At 40.1% G+C, this 26,903-nt stretch overlaps 1 protein-coding gene across 5 annotated transcripts in view; it reads left to right on the forward strand.

The window, feature by feature from the left end:
- Positions 1-318: 318 nt before the first annotated feature.
- clocka (clock circadian regulator a) overlaps positions 319-26,903 on the forward strand; it is a 39,309-nt gene continuing 12,724 nt past the window's right edge. For 4 of the 5 annotated variants that reach the window (XM_030048884.1, XM_030048887.1, XM_030048888.1 and 1 more), the window contains exons 1-5: positions 319-428; positions 6,854-6,931; positions 21,370-21,440; positions 23,394-23,610; positions 23,711-23,805. In XM_030048884.1, the coding sequence (XP_029904744.1) occupies positions 23,786-23,805 (20 nt within the window). In that variant the 5' untranslated portion in view covers positions 319-428; positions 6,854-6,931; positions 21,370-21,440; positions 23,394-23,610; positions 23,711-23,785. Of the gene's footprint in view, positions 429-448; positions 649-6,853; positions 6,932-21,369; positions 21,441-23,393; positions 23,611-23,710; positions 23,806-26,903 lie in introns of those variants that run through there. The other variant, XM_030048885.1, reaches the window with a different exon arrangement.

Here is a 26,903-nt window from a genome sequence, read left to right on the forward strand (position 1 = left end):
TTGTCCTTTACTACAAGGACTATGCTTGTGGTAACCAATATTTTTTGTCATCTCCTACCGTTATCAAATGCTATCATATTCCTGATGAGAGTTAAAGTTTTGCTGTTATGTTTGTGTAGTATCCTATAATGTGCTATTACAGTTTTGTTTTCGTTCAGTTAATTATATCTGAGGTTCAAGACAACTAGGGGGGAAAAAAACAGGTTTCATTCACATATCCGCACTCATTAGCTATTCTCGGTCTAATTGGGTGATGGTAATCTGGATGTTGATCATCTCGCTGCTCTACACCAGGCATGTGCGCTAGCTCGAGGTAACGCTAGGCCCTGCTGGCTCCTCTTCCAACTCCACTCAGCTTGAGTCCTGCGCAGCCATCAGTAGTAACACCGGGTGCAGGGATATCCCGATGAAAGGCGCAGCTAAACGGGGTAAGTGTGACATCTCAGCCACTGAAACCCTCTTCACATTCAAATGGCATGTATCGGCAGCCAGTGTGTGGCCGTGGATACGCGTTGAGCGACGAGCGGGACAGTTTTGTGTTTGCTTGATTCAGACTTGCCAAGGCCCGGTGACCCACATTCTTATCTAACCTAACGCGTTGCTCGCTAGCCGAGGCTAAAACCGAGCTAACGTTGACATACATTGCAGGTGAGTTGAATACTCGTTGCATTATCGAGTCGCCTGACCACTGAAAAATGACTTCACATTTATTTTTCACGGTTACTTTGCCTTAATTGTTCGTGTCGTGTGTCGCAGTAAGTGTGGCAAACTATTACGCTGTTTTATCATTGTAATTACCGTTAGCAAACAAGCTAGCTAGCTGTAGCCCTGTGGCAGTTGTTGGCCGGTTCGCCGGCCGGCAACGGGCTAGCTAGCAAGAGCTTCAGTGACTGGGCTCGTCGGGAAAAGGCTGACGATAGTTCAATACTTTGCACCCGTGCACAGCTCATCAGCACGGTATTTTCACATCAGCAACCCCACTGTAATGTTTTGTATGTTTTAGTCCCACTGTGACTTCTGCCAGAAGGTGAAGGCAGCCTCGGTTAATTCCCTTTCTGTCAGTATTTGTGCATACTTGTATGTTCTGCTCCTCCTCATTCAATCTGTTTGCAACGTTGGTTAACAGCTGGGAATTTAGGTGTACCTCATTAAACGCTGTAGTCACCTGAGTGACTCTTGTGCCATACCTGTCACACTTGTTGAAGAGCTTTTTACAAAAGCTTCACATCTTGTCAGAGAGAAGGTATTACTTGGACCAGGGTCAGAGATATGCTGCTGTGATGGTGGCAAGGACCAAAAGGTAATGTAGCCTAATAAGGGGATGTAACATGAATTATCTGTGAATGGGCCACATGCTTGCAAAGTTTGATTAATACTTCAGAATTGCAGAGTAATTCATGTTGGAACTGAATGTTAACCTGTGGTTCCAAAACGTGCCCAAGATATGAGTTTAATATCATTTGTTTTGCATTTTTGCATTACAGAGTCTGCCATATTGTGTGCTTAAATAATTTCCCCAACTGAATAGGAAATACAACCCTGAACTTGAAGAGTCCACTCTTTAGTCTGCAGATCTCTGCCAGGTGGATCTCACCTTCTCTGGTCCTTGGACTTTCGCGAAAAACTCAATTGCGGTACAAAACAGTTTTTTCATTGGTTTTTAATAACTGCAATCACAAGAGGTCCTTGATCATACAGTAATAACTGTGTACAAAAAATATTAGGCTGAAAGGCTCAGTGGAATGCGTGATTTGCTGCAGACGCGGACTTAGGCGAAAAACCACCCCTTTTTTCAACCAGTGAGAGAAGGGGAAATGCATAGACACAGTCTGCGTATCTCCTCTTTACTGGTGGTCGCTCTACAAAGGTTTGCATCACCACAACCATAAGAGGTCCTTGACCATAAAATCACTAAAACTATCACGCTGATTGGCCCAGTATTATGTGAGATTAGCTGTGGACAGACATGCACATGGATAGATACACATAACCAAACGCGAGATCCCCTCTAGGCTACCACCTGGCCAAGACAAAAAGTCATTTAAGTCTATTTTGAATCTCTGCATCATGAGTATCATGTCTTAGCTGGTTCGGCAAATTAGATACTGTTTACGTTTTCTTAATTATCTCAAGACATGTATTCCCAGTGTAATTTCGAGCCAAGTGTAGTCACAGCTCAGTGCTCAGAGAGATCATGCTGTTCTTCCAAGAGGTGAGAAAGAGAACTTGCAAAGAGATAAAAAGAGTTGGGGAATGTTTATAGTTTGCACATTGTAGAAGACATTCCACACAGAGATTTTTGGATTTTTTTTCAACTGATGACAAGACTTAAAAGCTACACTAGGCAGTCTATTTTTATGAAATACATATCTCCTCTGATCCCTTAAGTTATGCTACTGGAGAGACAGAGCAGAATATTTAGAGTAATACCTTTTATTTTTCACATTAAGGAGTAGTGTTTGTATTTTAGGGAGATATGCACTGGGGCATTGTCATGACTTTTATGTTTTCCAGTGTTCCTCTGTCTTTTAAAATGTGAAGCCGAAGGCAAATTTACACTTGGTGTAAAATAAAGATTTGTATTTATTTAACTATGGCAAAATATGATCAAGAAGATGATGGCAAAACACAAATCTTTATAAATAGTTTAAAGCTGTGTTTCAAAGGCGAGTCTCACCTGTTGGAGAGTGCACCATGAGTCCTTATCGAAGGGACGCCGGCTTGAATCTGGCCTAGGCCCTTTGCTGCGCATCATCCCCTTTCTCTCCCCTGCCTTTCATGCCTTTCCTGTCTCTCTCGTCGCCAGCTCACTATCAAATAAAGATGAAATGCCAAAAAACACATAAAAAAACAACTAACAATGACATAAATTCTGATATAACCAGGGATGTGCGTTTCCAAAACCGGTGTAATGCATGCACTTGGTGGTATGGCCAAAAATGGCATCATGATAAAAATGTATCATGTCAGCCGATAACCATAATTATATAGATATTTATCAGTCAATTACTATGCCAAATTTTAAGGCTACTTTATGATCCTAAGTGAAATCTGAAAGAAACCTCTAGGCTAAGATCTCTCTTAGCCTAGCAAAACAGTACTGCGTGCAGTTTCTGTGTGCGGTGTGTGCCTCCACGCTTGTAACTTGGCCTGCAACCAGACCTTCGTCTTTCTGCAACATAATTGGCTGTTTTTGTGTGATTGTGTGCCTGCTGTGTATTCTTGCCACATAATTGGCTGTTTGTGCGTCACTCTGGAATATAACTATATTAAAATTTGCCTGTATTTTATTGAATAGTTTTATATTTATATTGAGGAAAATGCATTGCTGTAATTGTTATTGTTTTATTGACCAGCTGAAAACTGGTTGACATAAAAGGCCGTACTTCTTTAAAAGAATACATTGAGCTTACTGGAGACTGTTGTGTTTTATTTTTTATGTACAACTTAACCACTACAGTAATGAAAAGACACACCATAATCAAGGATGTGTGGGGGTTTTTCAGTATGCCGCTCTATACTTACTTTAGCGGTCACAATATTTAGTGATAACTGGCACAGCATTATTTCCAATGCTAAAAGGGCAAGTAATTTTAGATGATGTGTTGCTAAGTTGTAATTTTGCGTAGGTTGGTTATTTACAGTAAAAATATACAAATACTAAATGTTTTGAATTAAACAGGCCACCTAATCCTGTTGGAGGTGCACTTGGACGAGGCATGGTAATTTTAAAATAATTGTGTAGCATTATCTTTAAAATGGTATGGACCAGTGTTTTCACTTTGTATCTGATATTGGATCATTTCATTGATACATTGATCCAGATCGTTGGATTGTTATAGTCTGACTCAGCATTACCGAACAGATTAAATTTTTGAATTACCTGTACAGCCTTTGAAATTACAGGTTGGCTGTATTACTGTTGACCACTGTCATCATCAAGGCTTTGGGCTGTTGTAGCTGCTCTTAAGTGGACTCATCCTTTCGCTGGGTCTCAAGGTTAACTCAGTGGCGCTATTACTTCAGAGCAGTGTTCCAGTTAAGGAATCGAGTGCTATAGAAACCAAATTACTCAATTCTAGTACAACTACATTAGTTGAACAATTTCTGGTGACAGAGCTATCATTGACTCAGCTGTTGATTCACAAATCGAAGGTTTATTACAAGCCTCGGTATTGTCTTATCTACCATTTATAACAAATTTCATTAGATCTGCCATATATCTGCAACCATCTGTGGTATTGGCGACAGCCAAGGACTCCAGCAAAGTCAAAAAATGATTGTTCAGAATTCTACACATATAATTTTATTTGTTGGTCTACATGAGTGTTAGACATTTGCCAAGTTTGGTTCGTTTAACTTCTTCCATGTCACAAGAACAAGAGAGCTTCACTGGGAGTGTACTGCTCCAAAATAAATGAAGTAGATACAGACCGGAAAAGACATGATTTTGAGTGGTGTCAAAAAGCTGAAAAATTGTTTTGGGGATGCACAACAACAGACGGTTGTTTTGGTTTTACTTTCAGCTTTCTTCAGCCCCCTGGTCTCCAAATTGGTGGAACTATTTCATGGCAGAAAATAGAATTCAAATCACTTTAAATGTTAAAGAGCTGATTCTTTGTTACAAGCCCCCTTTTTAAAATGTATCTATGGTAGTGCAGTTGCTCTTAGCTGATGCAGCAACAAAGAAGACTAATAATTATGAATCACACAAACAAAGCTGGTATTTTGTGTTGTTTTTGATGACCATGCACTTGCAGTTTTTTTTAGCTGGCTTTTATTCACTTCAAAAGCTGACAGTCCTCACTCTTGCCTCTAATTGGAATGTGAAATGCATGTTTGCAGAATTCGGTGTAAAGCAGATTCATATTGAAAATTTGAGTGATTGGCTGCAGTTTTTCACTAATAATCAGCATCTGGTAACCCTGACCTCACAAATAAAGCATAGTGCATTAATTTGTGTTTTATAAATTGTCATATTAGCATTTTAGGCACTTGATTTGAAACTGGACCACAAGTACTCAAACAATGACAGGTTACTTGACAGATTACCTACACAGCTTCTTCTCTCTGCTTATTGCAAATGAGTGTTTTGTAAGTGTTATAACTTCATCCACATTCAAGTATTCATGGTTGAGTGGCACATTGTTACCTTGAGCGCAGGAACAGAGCTAAAGATGAGAAAATGTGCATTGGTCAGTTAGCTGTTTTAATGTATTCATTATCAAACTATATATCATTTGTTCAGGAATAGGCGTACTTAGAGTATTGTGGGTTTTACGTGAGGGCAGCAGTTGTACATGGAGCTCTACCAGCTTTACCATTTTTATGGTTTCGTCTCAGTAGGAAACTGTATTCTTTAATAGCTTTTGAAAACAGAAGCTATTTGTGGGTTTTTTCTAAGTAAAAAGAAGTCAAACTGCTTTCCTCTGGAACCATGTTAGTTTAACTGTTTGCAACCTGTTGTGTGAAATTGCCTTAGCCTCATTTTCTTTTTGTTTTCTTCCCTTTTGACTGAAAACTAGACATCAAAAGCGTTTTGTAGGTCCACTCTATGTTGCAGAGATTGCCATGAGCAAGTATGAATTTGGTACAGGTCCTTACTTTTCATACAAGACTATCATGAAAATTTCAGTGACAGTTGAATAATACAATTATTGTATCTCCCCTGTTGTGTTTTTTGTGGAATACACAGGTGGACTTTTTGGGGAAAAGCACCTGCTATAGCAGAAATCTTAAATGAATAGTCTGTCTCTCTCTGGCTTCAGTTTTGATGACTGTATTCTTTGTAGGCTACACAACCTCCTGTAAACATTGCAACATGCAACACAAAGTATGTATGTACCCCACATTCATAAACCTCCCACGCGACAGATGCAAGCCCAATGCTTTGTCAATTTTCTTGAGTGCAAATGTTTTATTGCAAAAGGCGGACAAAAATTATCTACAAGGACTCTCAAAGACTCTCTAAATATAATGCTCTTTGGTGATGTTGTGATCAAGCAAAATTAGATGAATTTGGTTGGTTCATCCCCTTAATAAAGCATTAGGTATGCTTATATACAATTGGCCACATCCACTTATACTGACACTTGAAAATTGATACTGAAAATAATTAAAATTTCTATGCTATTACATTTCATAAAGGTTACAATAAGTCAAGGACATTGAAATATCGAAGTTGAGTACCTCTAACACACACTCACAAACACACCCACACACCCCCTATCATACTGAAGATGTAGCAGGCACTCAGGTTTACTTTCATGTGCTTCCAGGAGCAGATGCTTACTTGCATTGCCTGCAAGTAGACCCCTGCTCCAGCTGATGGCCAGTGGCTTGGCTGTGAATGAGCTTTCAAGAGGTGTGTGTGTGTGTGTGTGTGTGTGTGTGTGTGTGTGTGTGTGTGTGTGTGTGTGTGTGTGTGTGTGTGTGTGTGTGTGTGTACAGAGCTGTTCTCTTATTGCTGCGGCATTGTGGGAAGCTCATGATGACCCAGATGTTTTAGTTCTGATTCATTTCTAATCTGAACTTCTGGGACCAGCAGGTCGGTGGATCCAAAACAACTTTTGAGAATTACATTTGGTACCGCCTTACACATTGAAAACATGACTAAACCTCACCCCCAGTTCATACCAAACGCCATCTAACACATTTTTTCAGCAACACAGCTGCTCAGAATGGAAAACGGTGATGACTGGGTATCGGAGGACAAATATGAGGAGTCTCGTGATATAAAACTCTGGTTCAGATATTGAGAAATGAATTGTCTAGGTATTATGTAGATGATTTCAGTTTGCATGGCAAGTAACTTGTTTTGAATATTTCTTGCTATCCGCTCTCTGTTCAACAGGTGGGGAATGCAAAGAAAATTTCTTAGGAGTCATCAGATGAAGTGGGTACTTAACTGATCGGCACTCAAAGACAACAGGTACAAAAACTTTAACTTAACCTACATGGACTGGGCATACAATTTTTTCTGCTGGATGAAGCAGGCTGTTTCAGCCTTGTTCAGATTAGGAGGTGAACATTCTGAGCCAAATAAGGAATTTGAAACCCAATTCATGAAGAGCTGTTGTGGGCAGAATTTATCCCTACATTCAGTGATTTTCTATTTTTGAATCACAGTGTAGCCCAGTTTCTTCTGAATAGAATTAATATGGATTTGAGATGGTTTTGACTTAGTCACCAGAACAATTTTTATGTGTGCTCTTGATAAGATTGTAGATTAGTTCAGTATTGTATAGCTGCATCTGTCAACACTCTTAAGTAGCCTGTAATAGCAGCATTGTGTGCCAGTGTTATTATAAGTAGGTGTGTGTCAGTTTCAGGCCCCCAAAATTGCAGCCACAAAAGAAAACGCAAGATTCCTGAATTTTCTTGGTCAAATTATTTTTTTCTACCCAGTACTAGCTTGAACTACTCTTTTTTTCCTGATCTTGAGTTTACCCTACGTATAGATTCAACTTCCACAACATTAACCTGACCCTGACTAATCTTATTTGCCTGCCTGACCTGAACATAACCCCATCTTAACCTATGTGCTTGTTTTAAACTCAGCCCTATATGTAATAATGTTAGCTGCCTTGTTAGTGTTAAATGTACATTAGTCCACTGAGCCACCCAGATGCCCCCACAGTGTAACGCTGTGACTGAACATTATTTGGACCGCAGACTCAATTGCGAAACTTACACGCTGAGCTGCTGAAGCAACAGGTAATTTAAATGTTCCAGTTTTCATCCCTGCTCCTGTCAGGTCTGCCTCTGGCTTTGTTTGTGGCAGTGGTTGTGCCTTTTTTGCTGTATTATTTTGTTCATATTAATAACTGCTGTTCTGAATGTTGCTTCTCTCTATTTGAGTGTCTCTGTTTTCCATTGTAGATAACTGTAGTCTGTACTTGACATCTTTGGGTCATTGTTTTAAAGTCATGAATACACAATTATATTTATTCTTCAAACCAGACTTGAATTAACTTGATTATGTTAGTTTGACGTTGGCTTTGTGGAACCAATTAATCCCAGATCAATATTGTATGTTAACTCAGGTCAGGCTTTTCATATTCAGCTCTGCTTTGCTTAGCCTCCTTTTATGGCTGGGTGCTAAATCGATTAAATTGATTAATCTGAACTCTTGGTCGATTGCCAATACCAACATATGCACTTTTTTTTTCACCTAATTGCAGAGAACTTTAGGTTAAGAAATTAACCCCAGTTCTCTGAAACATGAGTGAGTTATCTCACTATGGGATATGCCCTCCTCTCATCCCCCGAAGCTATTTTGCACTATGCCAGTCTTGACTGGCAGACAGATGTGACGTCTGTCTCCTAGAGGAGGAACTTCCTCCTGCTATAAAAGTCTGATGTAATGTACTACCTTCAGTCTAGTAAGCACACCGCTTCCTCGCTCCAGGCAAGGAGGGTGGTATGGTGAGATACCTCATTCACGTTTCAGAGAACGGGGGTTAATTTCTGAACCTGAAGTTCTTTTTCAACATTCAGTTTGGTATCTCACTAGGGATATAGTGACTCCCGCATTGCCACACAAGCTTACCTCAAAGACTGATCATAACAAATAGCCAATTAATTGGGAATATTTGGTACTGAACCCACACTCAGGATTGTATGAGACAATGTCCAGGTGCAGTAACTTCCAATTTATAGACCATGTAGACGTGCAGGGGGTAGTATCCCCTTGTTATCATAGGCCAATGGTTATAGCACCCACGATCCAATGTTACAAACACTTAATGATAGATTTTCCCATGACACAAACAGCTGTTCTAATCTCTGCTAGGTGCGTTATGCATGCACTGGGTAGAGGGTATTCCGTCATTCACGCTCCTGCGTGGAGAAAGGAGGAGGATATAATGCTGACAGCTCAGTAGGACTGTATGGTAATATCAATCCCATGGAGCAGTAAGGTTCTTTGAAACTGGCCATAGATGCTGCGCCAATTTCATGAATTGACAAAGGAGTTGTAATGACACTTAATGGAAGACTGGCAGTAGCCAACTTTAACCTCTTACAGACCAAGCCACAACTGTGTTGTGCTCTGGGTGAGGGTGGTAGAGGCTCCCTGTGTGCCTGCGTCAGGAGATTGCTGTGGAGGGGCAGCGGCCACACCTGGTTTCACAGCAGCTGAAATACTTCCACTAGCCAGCATCTCCCAGCGCCAGCAGGGAGCTATTAGAATCAGAGTAAGATCCTTCTCCTGCACCTGGGCGAGAGTAGGAATGATCAGTGCTAATGGGGGAAAAGCATGCAGGAGGACACATGGCCACTCATGTGCCAAGGCATCCAATCCCATTGGAGAGCTCTGACCGGTCAGTGATTAAAACAGAGTCTTCTGCTCTGATGCAAAGAGGTCTATCTCTGCCCGACTGTGTTTCTTCCATATCTGAGCCACTACCTTGCTGTTTCTAATCCTTGTAGTGAGGACTGCCTCTGGACTGTAAATCTGCCCCCAGGTTCAGTATGCCTGTGAGATGTGTGGCACTCAGCAATAACAGGCTCCACATAATCAGGGTGTTCCAACGTGTTCAGATGACATGAACGTAACCTCCCTTGTCTGTTGATATACGCCACTACTGTGGTATTATCCTTTCTGACCACAACATGCCCTCTCAGAAAAGGCAGAAAACGTTTGAGTGCCAGTGCAATGGCTTGTTGTTTAAGACGAAGTCTTAAAGTTTAAAGTTTATGTGAACCAAGTTAACATAAACCTTACCAACCAACACCAACCTCATGTGTGAGCTCCATGTACCATTTACAATCCTGCCTTCATGTGTGGCTCCCCAACCCGTCAGACAGGCATCTGTTATAATAACTTTTTTGCCAGGATCATCCCCATGGTGACGCCTGCTGTCAGAAAAGCTGTGTGTTTCCAGGGGTGCAAAGCGAGGACGCACACCATGGAAACCAAGACCTGACAGTAGCTGTGGTGTGTGGGGTTCAACTTGAGTGACACAACCCACCACTGAAACAGGCTCATGTGTAGGTGGCTGAGTGGGATGAAGACCACTGCTGATGCCATTAGCCCCAGCAGCCTGAGACACATTCTAAACTTTTGCTTGATCCTCTTGCAAAAAGGTGCCAGATAAGCCTGAAAGGCTTTCACCCTTTCCTCTGACAGACATGCTTAGAATGTAATGTTTGGGTCAAAAGCAAAACACTCCTGCCAGAGTCATAGTGGACTTATGCGGTGGGGGAGATGTGATGCCAGAGGCGGTTTGATCTGAGGCAGGTGGGAGGAACTTTTTCCTTCCATGTCTACACAGTCCAAAGCCGACCCTCCCTGGACAGGGTTCTTGGCGGAGAGTGGACTGCTCCATGGCTGAGTGGCCTCCTCTAGGCACGCCGGGAAAATCATCAACATCTGTCTGGTGGAGTATTTTACTGTTGGCAGCATTTTAACCTCGTAGATAAAGTGTTGGTCTTGGTGAGGACGACAGGCCACTCGATGCCCAGCTTTGCATCCGCTCTATTACAGGCATCATGCAGGTCCATGCTGGCAGTCGGATTTGGAGATCAGCTGTTCGCACCACCTATGGCCATTGGCTTTGCAGCCAGTGGAAGGATAAAGGACTCGTCATCATCCTCTTCGCCTTTGTCAGAACTGAAGCTAATGCTGTTGGACTCATCCCCTGATTCGGAGTTGTCTCCTGTGATGTCATCGTTCTCTGCCGTCAGGCTGGCCTTGGGCTTGTCGGTGTAGGTTAGTGGGGTGACAGCATCGAGCTGTCCACCCTAGCTGGCCCCTGTGGGGAAGGTGTGTTCCCAGGGGGCTCTCTGTTAATGTCTGTGGTGGAGGGTTGGCTACCTCAATCATAGGGTCTGCTTCTGATAGGCTAGCTTGGCACGCTATCCTGCATTGGCAGGTCTTTATGGAGAGGCATGCGCAATGCTCACAGGTAACCAGGAATACTAACACAGCCTTGGTGTGTTGCTGCCCTAGACACGTGGCACATCCAGAATGGGTGTCTGCTCAAGCGATTTTATTACCACATGCACATGCCTTGCAGGTAGCTTAACTGTGTCCATGGTGAGGGCAGGTTTAGACTCCACAATTTGCTCCATTCAGTAATTCGTTATGAGAAGCAGTAAGCGGCCAGTATGTTGGCCAGCTGCAGTGGCTACTGTTTGGAGACAGCACAACTACTAACTGAGAAAGCTGTGCAGAGTCAGGTAGCATTCGGTGACTGAGTGGTTAGCTTGCTCCGTGAACTGTAATGCTAGGTTATTAGCCCCCCCCCCCCCCCAAACCAAGAAAACTACTTAAACTTACGTTATGTAAAATATGCAATATTTATTTGTGTTAGTGATGCACAATATTGTATTTTTGCTGATATCTGATATGCCAGTATTCAGGCTTTATCAACTAATGATATGCCAATGACATGACATGCCAATACTGTCATGCATCCCTAGTGAATTTATGTTTTAAGAGGATGCAAAAAAAGTTGAATTGTAAAATTAAGATTTTGTCTGCATATGTTATAATGTGGGTAAACACTCGGAGCGCTCTGCCAAACAAGCTCCAACTCACTCATCTACAGAGAGCGTGCATGCCCATAAACACGTGTGAATCACCAGTCACATGATCATGCCAGCAAAGATTCCCATCAGTTAGTTGTAGTTAATGAAGAACTTCCTTGAAAAGAAAAACTTAGATTAAAATCGAGAATTGTAAAAAGTTTGAAAAAAAAAAAAGAGAGAGATGCCCAGGCCTACCTCCTTTGTAGACTAGCCCCCTCTGTGACATGACAGCAGCACAGACCCGGTGTTTCCAGACCCTGTTTAAAGTATCCAATTTTTTTCATATTCACTACTACTTTCATTACTATTCATAGTAATAACACCAGTAAAATTCGACTTGATGTATGACATATATGATTGCACCAAGCATTGGTATTGCTAAGTATTAATCTGATTAAAAGTGTCTTTTTATTGTTTACAGTTTTTGTACAACATAAAGAATTGTGAGAGGTTCTGTTGGATTGGGCACAGTGCTGCTTGCCTGCTGGTCCGTGCATTTTGAAATCGAAGTTGGCACAGCGAGCTCTTTAGAAGGAAAGTAAATTTGACATACGTGAAAATAAAATGAAAAAGAATAAAAAAAAAAAAAAAAAAAAAAAATCCTAGCCAAGAACAAATCCTCCTGTGTCAGCTGCTCAGCCTATGTATGAAAACACTGTAGTGGCAAACCATGTCATAGGAAATGATTTGTTTATCTCAGATTAAATGCAGTCAATAAAGTGCGCCTTTAGACTGGACTAGACAAATTAGGCTTGGCGTGCACTAGGTGTTCATGTGTGCAATATAATGTGTTACAGAGTTTTCTGTAGATGGACAAATGACATATTGGCAAAAACAGGATAAAGTCATCAGTGATGTTTATATGTCTGTTCTAATTTTTGCTGTTGAGCAAACTGTAGCTACATACAGATGGGAACAAAATAATGATTCATAATTAAGTAATGGCTGGTTTGCATACATAACAGTGGCTGGTCATTATGTATGCTAGTTGAAACATTTTTTAGGTAACCACACTTTGACCATGGTCTTACAGGACAGCGATCTATGGTCATTCTGGCTGTCTTGTACTTGCAATCTCCTGTCTGAACTCCAGTGACCCACTTGGCTCCAGTTTGAGGTCCCTGGCCGAGTTCTTGCTCCTCTGGGATAGGAGGCCAGCAGCAGCACAGGGGCCCCTGCCAGCCTCTGCTGCTGCTTGCCAGTGGAAACCACTGCTGCCTGCCTCTCAAACATTCTTGTCTGTGGGCTGTGGAGTGAAAATGCAAAACAAAGGCTCCTTTTGTGCTGCCGGGCCTGTGGATGCGTGTGCATCGGGTGGAAACACAGCTGGCTGTCTAGAGTCTATAGCAGTGGTGGACAGTAATGAAATAAATTTACTTCAGTATTGTACTTAAGTACATTTTGCAAGTATCTGTGCTCTACTTGAGTGTTTATTTGAAAACCTGCGACTTTCACCTCACTACCTTGAAAGATGAAAAAGCTACATTTGACTCCACTACATTTCTACAAAGGGTGACGTTAATCGTTACTTTTATGTCAGCGATTCAAATCGTTTTTCCCTCTAAAATGCATGTGGCCTCACTGTCATGTCAGCAGTCAGTCATGATCGCAAAAGAAAAGAAATTTTGAATTTTCTAATTTTTATTATAGAAGCATTAAGAATACACAGATCAAAAGATCTGAAACGAAAAAACCCAAACAAACTGAAAAACAAAACCATTTTGAAGAAAGCCTAACAAAGCCTAAGTCACTGCAAAACAGTTGAGCAGATATTGCCTAATAACTATTTATTAGCCTTCAGCCAAGTTATATTTTTCAGTATGCTTTTATTTTATTTTTATTTTTTATTTGTTTTATTTTGTTTTATTTTACAGTTACTAATTTTGTCACTATTCTATCTGACCAAGGCATGTATTGCCTTTTACAGTGTTAATTTTGGCAGCTGATTTTGATTTTGTCACAGTCTTAGCCTAGTTTTTTGACTAAAATGCATATTAGTTTTAATTACAATTTAGTCATCTGAATTATTGTTAATTCTAGTCTAGTTTTAGTGGACAGTCTATTAAAGTTTCAGTCTCATTTAAGTCAAATGCATTTTTGGGATTTTTAAAAGGAAATCAACACAGTCACTGTTCATTAAGCACACACAGATGATTTTAGATGCACTTCAGTCTGAACTACATGCATTGCATACAGTGTGAGGAGTCAGGCCCAGCACCGAGTGTTGCTTTACTCCTAATCAAGAAACAAAACACTCCTTCTTTAGTTTTTGGGTTTTATTTCCTGCAGCATTATAAATAAGGTGTGTCCGTAGATCTGTTTTTTTTTCCCCCAACTAAGCCATCTAGTGTGACTTTAGTGTGGTTTGAATCACAGTGAACTCATGTACCTGTGTGTCTGTGTCTGGGAATCAGTGTCAGCGGCACTGCCCCCGTTCAACCAATTCAACCAATGACAGGGATCCATACTGAACTTAAACCAATGACAGGGCGGCACACTGCAAGGTTATATTTTGAGACAAGATGAGAGGATTTTTTTAATGTCTGACCGTCCACTAATAACTCCACTCATCAATAAAAAACAAACTTACATGTTATCATAGCTGTTATTTTTAGCTTGTTTCGTTTTGTCTTAGTCATGAAAAAAAGGTTGTTGACAAACATTTTTCGTCATCGTCTTTGTTGACAAAATTAACAGTGGTCTTTTACAAAGAAATAATGGCAGTTGCCTCAAGAAACACAGTAGGTTTTAGAGGTAAGAAGTTCTTAGATGTATTGTGAAAAGCCAGCACTGTGCTGACATTAGAAAGAAAATGTACTTTTGGACACTTAAGCATATTAAAAAACCCGAAATACCTCAATACTCTAGTAGAAATTGGAATGAACAACTTTCAGTTTAATTTAGTAATACCTGACCAGAGATATCTATACTTTGACTCAAGTAATGGGATTGTGTACTTTGTCCACCACTGATCTAGAGTTTGGTTACAGTGAAACTGTGGAGCAGTATAGAGGGGCACGTGCTATAGATTTTTGGACAGGGTTAATGACCATGGGATTATTGCATTATCAGTTATCACTTGTATCTTTCAACCCCATCAAAGTATTGCCAGTCACAGTTTCCTGCTATGAGTAAGTATGTTTATGTCTAAAGTAATATTTTTGATTTCAGCTTAAGCAAGCCAGCAGTTTCATTATATATTTCACTATATCTGATCGAAATTAGGGTTCTTAATCAGCATAAAAATAAGCCAACTGACCACCCTAGATTTCTGCTTAGTCTTTTGACTTGTAAGGTGCAAGGAAAAATCATAGTCAAAAAAATTTCTTTGGTTTTTGAAATTTGGTGTAGTCGCTTATGTGTCATATTTACCAAGCAATCACCATGGCAGCATGTGTTTTAGGGATTGTGAAATGAATCTATGTAAACAGCTTTATAAGGGAAATCATGTTACTTTGAATCATGTGAAAGTTGCAGTCAAACTCCCAGTAATTGCGATACTGATGTGCACATAAATGTGCTCATTGAGGCTTCACACTTTCAAGTACAATGTGAAGATCATCATGAGGTATGGTCCATGATGCTGCCTCAGGCAGGATGTGTGACTGAGCAGTGATTCTTGGTTTTGTGGATGTGTGTTGCCTCCTGGCAGTGAGCCTGATGTTTGTTGCCTGAACAGTCTACATTTTGGGGCAGGGCAATACGGCCAAAAATATTATCACAATAAAATGGATCTTACCAATCAGTATCCACAGTTATCTCAGTCTACATCAAGTAATTGTTCTGTCACTTTATGCTACTTATTGCTCCTGAGTAATATATGAAGAAAGTAGAGAGCTAATCATTATCATTATGCTGTAGTCCTTTTGCCTACCAAAATATTATAATGTGAAATGTGTGCAGAGTGTGTGTCTCCTCACTCTTGACCGGGATTGCAAGTAGACCATTCTCAAGTCTGTGTTAATCATGGAATATACTAATTGTTTTAAATTTATCTATATTTTATTGGACATTTTTTACATTTATATTGAGGAAAACTATACTTAGATAATTATTGTTATTGTTTAATTGCTCAGTCCTTGTACATTTCATTTTACTAGATATTTAGTGTTTTTTAGAGCAGAATACCCCCCCTGGCATATTTGCTCCTGACTTCAGTGTTGAATCCATGTGTGGCTGGTTGCAGGCTTAAAATGATGTCAACTGGTCCTCTCTGAATTCTTGTAAAAGCAGTGCTCTGAAGTGTGAAACCCAGGATCTGTGAGCTTCTCACTAATAGATGCTTCACAAATCCTTCTGCTCTCAGGTGTCGCGATGAGATGTGGATGATCGAGAAAATACAAAAGTTGCTATGATACTGATGTTTTAACCATGGATATGATGGCAGACAAGCCAGACAGTATTATGACACACCAACCTCTAACAGCACTGTACAGAAATAGGCTTTTGAATTACTTGTCACTTATGTGAGTATGTGCAGCATAGACACAGGCAAAATAACATAATGGCTTTAAATACTTGAATCACGCAAAGTTAATGGCATACTCAGTAAAGAAAGTAAATGAAAATGAGAGCACATAATATGAAGATTGTATTTATTGTTAGAGCAGGCATTTTATACAGTTTTTCTAATTCTTATTCTAATGTAGCCTAAATGACATGAAGTTTCTGTTTGCTTGTTGATGTTTATACAAAGTTTATGAATAAGTATTTTTTGCTGAATGAAATATCATATCAGGTATTGAAGAGTTGTAGAGTTTTACTGGTATTTGTTTCAATGGTCAAAATTCAGGTATTATGCCATACTCAGTAGGTCATGTCATACTCCCCGATATGTAGAAGGGATAGGTGTGAGTAATCAATTCCTTGAGTACTCGCAGTTATGAGAGAACTCCAGGGGTTAATGAGGGTTTTTTGTTGTAATTTCACTAGCAGGCTTTCTCCCATTTTGGCACGACAATTCTATTTTTAAAATGATGTTATTTACTTTACTTGTTTACTTTTACTTTGACAGGTTTGATGGAAAATGAGCATTATGCATTGGATATATTGCTGTGCATTCTTATTGTTGCTGCCATAAAATGTGTTCTAAAGATAGATTTCCCTCCACGAATAAATCCCTCCTCAAGTAATTAATGCGATCACTTGATCTGGGAAAAAATTACTTGGGCCCATTCCTACAATGTAGCCTAAATTTTAAAAAAGCTATGGTAACACAAACACTAACACAAGCAGCATACTTGCTATTAGTCTGTGTCTGTGTCTAGCGCTACTTCATCCATGGCATATTAACAAGTTGTTAATGCACTCTTTGACATGTTGTAATATGCTATCATAATGTCTGAACAGAGTATCAAAGAAAAATGGTGTATTCTGACATACCGTACCTGGTAGACACTGCAAGCTGGTCTGCGGTTTAGATTATGGTATTCACAGGGGATAGTTTTAATATATTACCCATTATCATGATTTCAGAGCTTGTTAATTCTTGACAAGCTATTTAGCTTTGATGTGTTCAGTCCTTGCATTTCTTTTTAGATCTGTCTTCTTTGTTCTGCTCTGTTTGCCCTGTCCTCAACTTGAATAGGGAAAGCACTCAACATGGTAGAGAGAACATGGAAGGGAGGGACTGCTTGTAATTGGTTCCTGTACTCTTTTCTGTTCTTGATGTAATTATATTGACTGGAATATTTACATGGCACATCTATAATTGCTGTGCTGCCCAGGTTTACCTGTAATGTTTTACATCCACATGACAAGCTTAAAGCCACAACAAAGGGAGTCAGTCCCTCGTCTAAATAATTTTCAATCTATGATGGAAGGAGTATCAGCTGTGGAGGAATTTAGCCAGGCTATTTTTACTCTGCATGGTAAGGGTGGTTGCTATGGTGTTGCCCGTTGGCACTGTTGCTGTGCTGGCGTCTCAGTGCATGTGGCGGGGTGTGTGACGAGTGGCGCCGTGGATCCACTTCAGAGTGAGTCATATCCTCAGAGCTCAGCTGCCCTACATCTGAGCGAGTGTGCTCACACACACACACACACACACACACACACACATGCACACACATACCCACACCCAGAGCACACATAACATCAACAATGTTGTATGTGAGCAAGAGAGAAATGAGATAAAGTGTTCCTCTGAATGCTTTTATTTCATTAGGTGATATATTTTCTGTTGAATAACACTGTGGAAAGTTCCATGTGTGGGAGGTGTGGTAATTTAGCTACATCTGCTATCTTGCGTGGTTGGCATTGTTAGCATCTGATTATTTGTTGTTGAAATTCAACAACCCATATGTCTCTGTTCTTCTTTTCCTCTACTTCTGTGTTGCTCAGGGGAAACCAGGATGCATTTGCATACCATACAATTAAGAAGAGAGATGTGACATGCAAGGAGTTTGATTGGCTGCTTACAGCTTTTTTTAGAGACACACTCTGCAGAATGGTTGGCTTTTTGAGGTTTTATGTTGATTTGGAATGTGGTGTTGTTGGTATGAGCAGGAAGGTGCTGCTTGTGGAGCTGTGATTAAGTTAGATTGGAGGAGGAGGAGGAAAGTAGGTCATTGGGTCAGCAGGTCAGTGAATCACAGATGACATCACAGTTATACAACCCCTGCTCTCCCAGTTACACAACCCCGCCTTCCACTGCAGCTACTGCATGCTACTGCTGCAATCTCTGCTGCTACACTTGTCTCGGTGGACAGCATTTTCATTCCCTGACTTGTTTTCTTGCTTATTTTAGTGCTGATGTCTTCATTGGATTCTCTTGGTACCAGTGTTTCTTTGTTTTATTTTCCCTGTTTCCTCATTCTTAAGCAGTACTCCAGTTAGCCTGTCTAATGCTAATGTGATGCTAATGCTATCTCCCTTGATTTTAGTAGGTAAGGAGTCTGGATAAACCTTCTGTTACTGGAGAAACAAGCAAAACATTGACGACAGCTCTCAAGCATCCCCTTTTTAATGTTGTCACAAAATGTCTGACCATTTGTGTTGACAGTAAACGATAACACTGTCAGATAGACCTTATACTTTTTGAATTGACTGTGTCAAACACATCACATTCAGGGAGCAGTGAAATAGCCATGCATAGCTTGAAGACGGTTTGCCATTATACAGTCTGTCCTTTCTCCTTTTGTCATTTAGTGTCCTCACTCCATTCCCTATCTTTTCCCGTAGATGTGTCTTGTCTCTTTCTGTGAGCACAAGGATCACACGAAAGAGGATCAGCTCAGATTGTTGATTAAAATCTAATAAAAGCCAGGAATTTGTTTGAGCTGCTGGAGGTAGGACTGAGTGGTATATCTATATATATCATGATATGAGACTGTATATATTGTCTGGGATTTCAGATATTGTAATTTCATGGTGGTTTTAAAGGCTGCATTACAGTAAAGAAATGGATTTTTTTTTTTTTTTTTTAATGAACTCATTAGACCGTTGTAGCTGTTTTGCTATTTGTCTCTACCTGCTTGGTCATCATATCCACATGACTGATGTGCATACAAATCTCTTGTGTGTAAATATTTCATAAAAGCACCAAGAGTCACCCCTACATATTGTCACAATATTGATATTGAGTTATTTGGTGAAGATATCTTAACATTTGATTTTGTCTATATTGCCGAGCTCTAACTGGAGACCCTTCACGTGAATTTTCTCTAAGTTAGTATTGTCATCTTTAATAGTGTTTTCCACTTGCATGTCTAAACATACACTCAGTGGCCGCTTTATTAGGTCCACTCATACCATCCAAAGCAGTTCAATGCAACAACTCTGCCATAAATTCTACCTTTTCAGAAAGTTTATAATGTTCAGTTTTTGTGGCGAATGTGTAAATTTAATTCTGTGTAGGTATGAGTTTGTACTTTGCAGAGGTCTTGTACTGGTCTACATTATATTGAGGTGTTTCTATTTTTTTTTGTCCTTCGTATGCATACACAGGAGTTGGACAGAATAGTTGAAACACCTCTCAATAAAATGCAGTCCAGTACAACAGCAGCACTAACTATGAGCTCAATGCCAAACACTGTTTTTTTGTTTGTTTTTTTTAAAATGTGTGTATTGTTTTTACCATGTGCTGCTTGCAAACCTGCCGTATTATTATTAATTGTAGTCGGGGACAATAAAGAAGCGAAAACTTAAATGATGCTTGGTTATGTAGGCTAGAGCTGACATTTTCAGTATTTTTTTTTTTTTTTTTGAGTTTAATAATACTCAATAGAATATTTGACTACTAAAATAATACCAGTGAGTGTCCCAACTCCCATTGTGTGCACTCTAGCTTTCCAAACCTGCCTCCACTGCCAATACGATATTCCTAAGCAGTTTCATATGCCTCATCTGAAGCATCTGCCCATGACACTGTGAGCTCATCAAAATACACACTCTGCTCTGCTCGCCACGACATCAGCTCTGGTCTTAAAGAACCTTGCAACACAATACCAAACCCTTTTTGTTGAGATTGTATCTGTCTGCAGTATTTTAGTTAGTATCTATGCCATTTGGTGTATAGTCCAAAAACTGTAGGGGAAATATGCTCCCACCTCCCAGAAAAAAAAGCGAAAAATGGGGGCTGTGTTGAACAGATAGCCTTGAAATGTGAAGCCTACAAAATTGCATCAAACTCTCCCTCCCAACAATATTTCTGTACCTCAGTGCTGACTCTGCCTGTTGGGGTTTTTTGTCTTTTCTTGTTACATTCACACTCACATCCCGCTGTTATAATAGATGTGATACACCTCTTAGATCTGTAGTCTCTCAGCAATATCTCCAGTCCTACTTAGCACATTCGAACTCCTCTGTCATGCTTTATATAGAGATAGTTCCAATATCTTGCTCGCATGCTAAGTCACACTACTAAGCAGGGTTTTCCCTGGCTTTTTGGAGGGCTGAGGTGCTGTGTGTGTGTGTGTGTGTGTGTGTGTGTGTGTGTGTGTGTGTGTGTGTGTGTTGTGTGTGAGGTGGTGGTGGGGGGTCCTATGTGTAGTGAGTAGGAAAGAGAGTTTGAGAGCGAGAGAGTGTGTTTGCGTGTGTACACATGCATGTCTGTGTCTCAGCAGCTTCCTTTTTGATCAGTAAGGTAAGTCTGAAGCCAGAGCTGAAATGACTGTGGTTTTCCAGAACATTAGTGAAGGCAAAGCTACTAGAGTGCAACCAAAAATTATCGCATAGAAAACCTATTCTTTTTGGAAAGCGCAAGTTCATATTTGACTCGGTTGCATTTGTGCGAGGGTCTGCGTAGGAGGCTGTGCATCCACAGACTGACAGGCAAAATGTTTTTATTAGGATATGCATATTAAATTTTTTTTTTTTTCATATTTCCCGTTCAGTCGACTTGGGTGCTACACAAAAACTCTTAAGCAGTGTGCCTAGGTTTTATAATGACAGGAAAAAAACTGCTAAGACATTGTGGGACTGCCTTAACCTTTCTCTGCTTTTTGATATCTGATATGCAGCAAGGGTCCATAGCCAAGGCAACAATCCAAAGAGCAGACACCACAACTTTAATTTGCCTTGTGCCTGTTACTTCTCACTCCCCTCAGCGCCTTTACATAACTCCTGTTTTAGCTCTTGAATCTTCTCCTTGTGATCTTTTACTTTGTCACATGCCTATCTCCAGATGCAGCCATGCTGTAGTCAACTCTACTGTTGTGAATCACATCTGAATATCTTGAAAATAATACCATGACCAGATGTTTGATGATAACTTGAGCTTTGAAAGTATCAAAAACCTCCCACAATCTTATCTTTTATGTGATTAAACTGCTTTTTCTTGCTGTCAACCTATATCTGTCTATTTAAATATGCATTTTTCTTTGTGTTGTGTGTTAGGCTCAAAAGGAAAAGAGGAGTGCTTTCCAGTTCTTCAATGATATTGTAGCCTCACAATGACTGTGTAACTGGTAAGTGCTTTGCCTGGATCCTGCCTTGTAATCTCTGTAACTCTGAAGCCATATCCATTTCAGCTCCTATTTTTCATACTGTAAGGCTATCTAGGATTGTTGGATTGGCTGGGAGATGGTGGTGCAAATGGTTGGGCAAGCCCATGTTGGTAAAGCAGGATTTCATCGTGTTTCAGCTACTGATAAATTGACTTTAAAAGTGGGCACTGTTTCAACATCAGTGAAGACTATTGCACGATGATATTTTTAGACTAAATGATGAAGTTAAGTGAAATGTCAGTTGAGGATGAGTGGTGGAATAGCATTTTTTTTCCTTGAGCACTGTATTATAATAAATATGATGGAGAGCTCTTGAGGCATCCTTAAGTATCTTTCTTCCACTCGTGACCTACCTTCATTAGAGGTCCAAGCTCTTCAGGTCCTGGAGTCTGTGTTTTTAAGAGGATTTTTCTTATGCTTCTTTTTCTGACTTAAAACAATTTGGAGCTTGGAGACTTTAATTTCAGTGTTGTTAGATTTGTGAATAGGTTTCAAATATCCTCTTTTACTCACCCCCAAAAAATACATCACCCAGATCCTAGTCAAGAACAAGATATTTTTCATTTTAGCCAATAGACACTCACACATCTAGCTTTACCCAGAAATTTTCCTGAAATTTTTCACAACCAGGTAATCTGTTACTGGGAGCGAGAGTCAACAAAATCAGTGATGTTTTTTTTGTGTGTGTGTCCAAAAATATCTACAAATTGCAACAAGAGAGCTGATAGCACTTCAGGTGGTAGATGAGGTAATCGACAGCTAGAGGAGTTTCTCATCTGATGAGAGGAGTTTCTCATCTGACACTTGTTTTTCAACAAGATAAGTGACGTCTCCAACTATGTAACCTAAACTTAACATCTGTCCTGGCCTCACCCATCCAGTACTGCCATGTCAAGAATGAATGGCTACTGCATGGAGTTTGTTTGATTTTTTTTTTGTGATCCACCAACAAGATTCATGACTATGATGTGCAAAAATTTGCTAAATACCGTGCGGTCGATTAGTCAGATTTGTTGATGGATGTCCTGTCTCCCACACTTAAGCGGGAAAAAACAACAACAAAAAAATCAACAAAAAACTGTTGAATGGTGGCGCTATAACAGCAGCTTTAAATTTTGGCCTATATCTCATGAACTGTATGGCATAGAATCCTCCCTTGACTCACAATGAATCCATTGCATACACTCATTTCTACCTTGAAATTTTTTCATTTCATTCAGACATTTTTCCTCTTTTCTTCCACAATGTTTGTTCATGCTGTTTTTGCAAACAGCATACTTGGACGTCATTGATCACAGCTGCCACAGGCAGTTGAAATTTAAATGTGTTTCTAACACATAAGCAAATTTGATGTTGAAAATGGGCAAATATTAAGTGAGAGTTCATTTTTATATGCTTAAATCTTTGGCAGCCAGATTTACCATGTATGTTTTGGACGGGCTCCAAAGTGTATTGGACCACATGGTTGTGCTCCATGCCACCACCATCAGGCCAGCATTTCCAGAACACATTTATTTTTTAATCCTTTGTGCAAATTTGTCTCCACCACATATGCACATTGCATATTTCAACTGTGTATTTGGCTATTTCCAGACGATTTTGATACATACAGTCATTTGACCAAGACACAAATGAAGTTGACAGCCAATATGGACTTAAGCAATGTTAGAGCAGTCAAACTGGACATATGTTATTTGTGCAGGGGGTGCAGACTGGTTGGGGAGTTTCTGCTCTATAATGTTGTGGAGAGGACAAATCGGCAGTTCTACAAATTGATAAAACATTCCAAATTGTCCTGGGCAGCTGTGGCCCCGTAGGCTTGGATCCTGTTAATAGTTGTTAACAGTAATATTTAACCATGTTTTCTTTTTTCTTTTCTTTCTTTCTTTTTTTTTTTTTACATCTTTGATTCAGATGTTGCTGACATGTGCCACACCCACATCCAAAGCAGATGAAAAACTCAGCTCAACAAAGACCTTTTGGCAAAATTCTACCCTCTGACCCAGGACCCTTTCAGTGTCTTGCCTCCGAGGCTCACAGATCTCTGCCGTCACCACAGTGTCTCCAGCCAGACTCTGCCTTCGTCCCACATTACGTTTTTCATCCTCTCAAAGGACTGGCCATACTGTAGGTAAGGCGACATTTTCCTCTGACACTATATAGACTTGGTTGTCTGTCGAATGTGCAGTGCCACTGGTCTTGGATTATTATTTTTATTTGGTCTTTTTCAGGTTCATTCACAGATGTCTACCTCACGATTAAAAGGCCCCTCTCGACCACCACTGCGACCCTGAACAGGATACAAAATGACCTCTAGCATTGACCGGTGAGTGAAAGATGCACCATTTTCACTGGTGCATATTTTGGAATGGTGTGCTTTGACCTTTTTTTTTTTTTGGTTGTTTGTTTGTTTTGTAAATATTCATTTGGTATACACTAATGGTGAAATGTAGAGAGCAGAGTGGATGGTGCGTTTTGTCATAAACCACAGACCTACGCAGAAACATTTACGGCTCTCTTGTTCTCACTCTGTTACTATTGTCACTATAGTTACTACTAAAATTCCTGGTGCCACTACTGCTGCTACTAGTATTGCTACTATTACGACTGCTAGTGCTGCTGCGACTGCTACCACAACAGCTGGCTCTACTTATGCGACTACTACAAGTAGTACTACTATTATTGCAGTAGAACACAATTAGATGAAAGAAAATTTAGCTTTTCTAGTGCATTTAAGGTGGATGCTGTGCGTAATACCTAGTGGGCCACCACTAGGTGTTATGTTTGGTGTTACCTACCCTCAGTGCAGCAGTGAAATAATAATTGTTGCTACTGAATACCATGTGTAGCTACTGATTCAAAGAAGGTATTCACACATCAGTTACTTATTTATTAAGGGTGTCCCTGACTAGGCTTTGTGTAGTCAGTTCTGAATTGCCAAGTCAAGCCCATAGTAAAGTAACAGTCAAGGATAAGACAAGAAAGTTAAGGTAAAAATGCACAGATGAAACGTGTGGTGTGGGCTATATATTTTAGCTGATATTCAGCTGATATGACACCACCGAAGATGTGAGAGCTTTTGATTTGTGACAGTCAGCAATCTATGGTATTCAGATGTATAATACTAGGATTAAAATATAATGATGCTAGGAACACAAGGCTACAAAAATACCAGAAAATGGTCATACAATCAAACATAATCGCTTGCTAAATTCAGAACTTAAATTATTTGCCTGAACAATTCAGTGACTGTTGGAGAACTTATTTTGTTCTAACTGGCTGGAATCTGCCACCCCAATCCCTGGATTAGCAGGCGGCACAGGCCACCTCCATTTTGTGAGGTGTTGTGCTCCTCCTCACTGAGTGAGTGTGCCTTCTCATGTGACTCAGAGGCTTGGGTGGCCCCCGCTGTTTGTGCCCCTGATTCTCCCTCTGCTGTCAATAGAGCTGCACTAAGGCAGTGGCCGGAACATAGAGGAGCGTGACCTCATGTAAAGGGAGCTCTCTTGGCTTAGTAAAATGGAAGGGGTTGATCACAGGTCACAAAATACTCCACCCAGTTTTATGTTGTTTACATCCAGGAGTGAAAGTATTTTCTGGTACCACTCCTGCTTTTGAAATGAATGATTCATGATTGGGAAATTACTTTTTTTTTTTTTTTTTTTATGTGAGCATGAGCTCCTCTGACCATTGGTTTCAGAGGAAAAAGCTGTTGGCTCAACCACACCCATATAGAGACATTGTTTGCCATGTGAGCTGTCAGTGGTTTATCAACATTTCTTAGCTGGGGTTTAGCATCCCACTAGCACTGCAGTGTTGGTGGTCTAATGAGCGGAATACCATTGTTAGTGAACGAAACTGTGTAAAATGTATGACTTGTTCAGCTCACCGTGACCATCAAGGACAATGCAACATGTAAATTTTGCTTGCAAATTAGCCGTTCTGCCTGTGCATACCTTCAGCATTTTGACATTTATTTCTGCTATACTGCTACTTTAACAATGAAAACCAAGATTTCTGTCGAACCCCTTGGGGCTGTCATCTCTCTCTCCTTCTGTATATTATGTACACAAGTGACAGTGACACAAGATGGTATGATATTACACACCCTCATTACATTAAGGCATCTCTCTCTACATATCTTCAAACAATCTTCTCTTTCTTGTAATTATACTTGAGATATTGAAAATTTGTATCTCTAATGTGTAGGTACATTTTAATGTACCTACACATTAGTAGCTTTAATGTAGCTTTGTATGTGTATCTGCACATTTACTGTATGTATTTTGGCATTTTCAGTGGATGTGGGAGTGGCTAGGCCTGTTAAAGCTTTAAAGCTTTTGTCTCTGTGTGTGTGAGTGTGTTTGCATTGTTTTGCTTCATGTACTGTATTTTTCTGTATGTTTGTGTTAAGAACCTGCTTGGAAATGAGATGGTTCATCTCAAGGTATTTATCCTTCTAATAAACATTAAAGATTTCTGACATAAGACTTTACCTCCAAAGTCTCTGAGATAGGCGATAAATCCAGAAATGGACCATCTGTTCAGTTAGATGTTATGATTTGGCAAAAACACTTCAAACAAATGGATGTTTTTGCCAGGTGCTGAGGACCTGTACACAACTACTGTCCTGCATTTTTCATTACAGTTTTACTCTTCCTCCAACTGCAGAAGGTGCCAAAGATTCTAACATTGTCCTCATTGCTAAGATTAAAACTCCTAAGGTGTTAAATAACTTTGAGTCAATGACTCTCACATTTGAAAAACTGATCAAAAGAAGGTTTTAGGGCAAGTAGAAAAAGTGCTGCACCCTCTACAGTTTGCATACAAGTCTGGCAGAAGCATAGAGGGTGCCGTCCCAGCCTTGGTGAAGTTGCTTGTAAAACAGTTGGAGGGCTGAAAGACTCATGCCAGGCTTTTAATAGACTTCTCTTCTGCATTTAACACCATGCAGGAACAGTAGTTGGCAGAAACCAATCTCTGATTCTAATCTGGATTTTAGCCTGATTGGCTGGATTGTGGACTGTCAGAGTAACTGGTGTCCTCTCCACTCAGCTCTCCTCACCACCAACTGCCCTCTGGGCTGTTTCTCTCTCCCCCTGTGTACTTTATGTACACAAATGTCTCCCAGAGTTCATATGACAACAGGCACATCATTAAATTTGCAGTTGATTCAAGGCTTGTGAGTCTTCTTAGGGAGGGGGAACATGTACACAGGCCTGCTGTTTTTTTTCTCTTGATGTGACCAAACATGAATTGATTTTTGTAACCCCCGGCCCCCCTATCCTGATCTGACAGTCATCAAAGATTTTGCTATTGAGCTAATGGAAAATTATAAATATCTATTCACTATATCAGATTGTGTTTTGAGGCAAATGTCTCTATTGCAATCTTTTGATGCCTGTCCTGTAATGACACTTTTTG

Source organism: Myripristis murdjan, chromosome 4, assembly GCF_902150065.1.
Source record: "Myripristis murdjan chromosome 4, fMyrMur1.1, whole genome shotgun sequence".
NCBI classification, from domain to species: domain Eukaryota; kingdom Metazoa; phylum Chordata; class Actinopteri; order Holocentriformes; family Holocentridae; genus Myripristis; species Myripristis murdjan.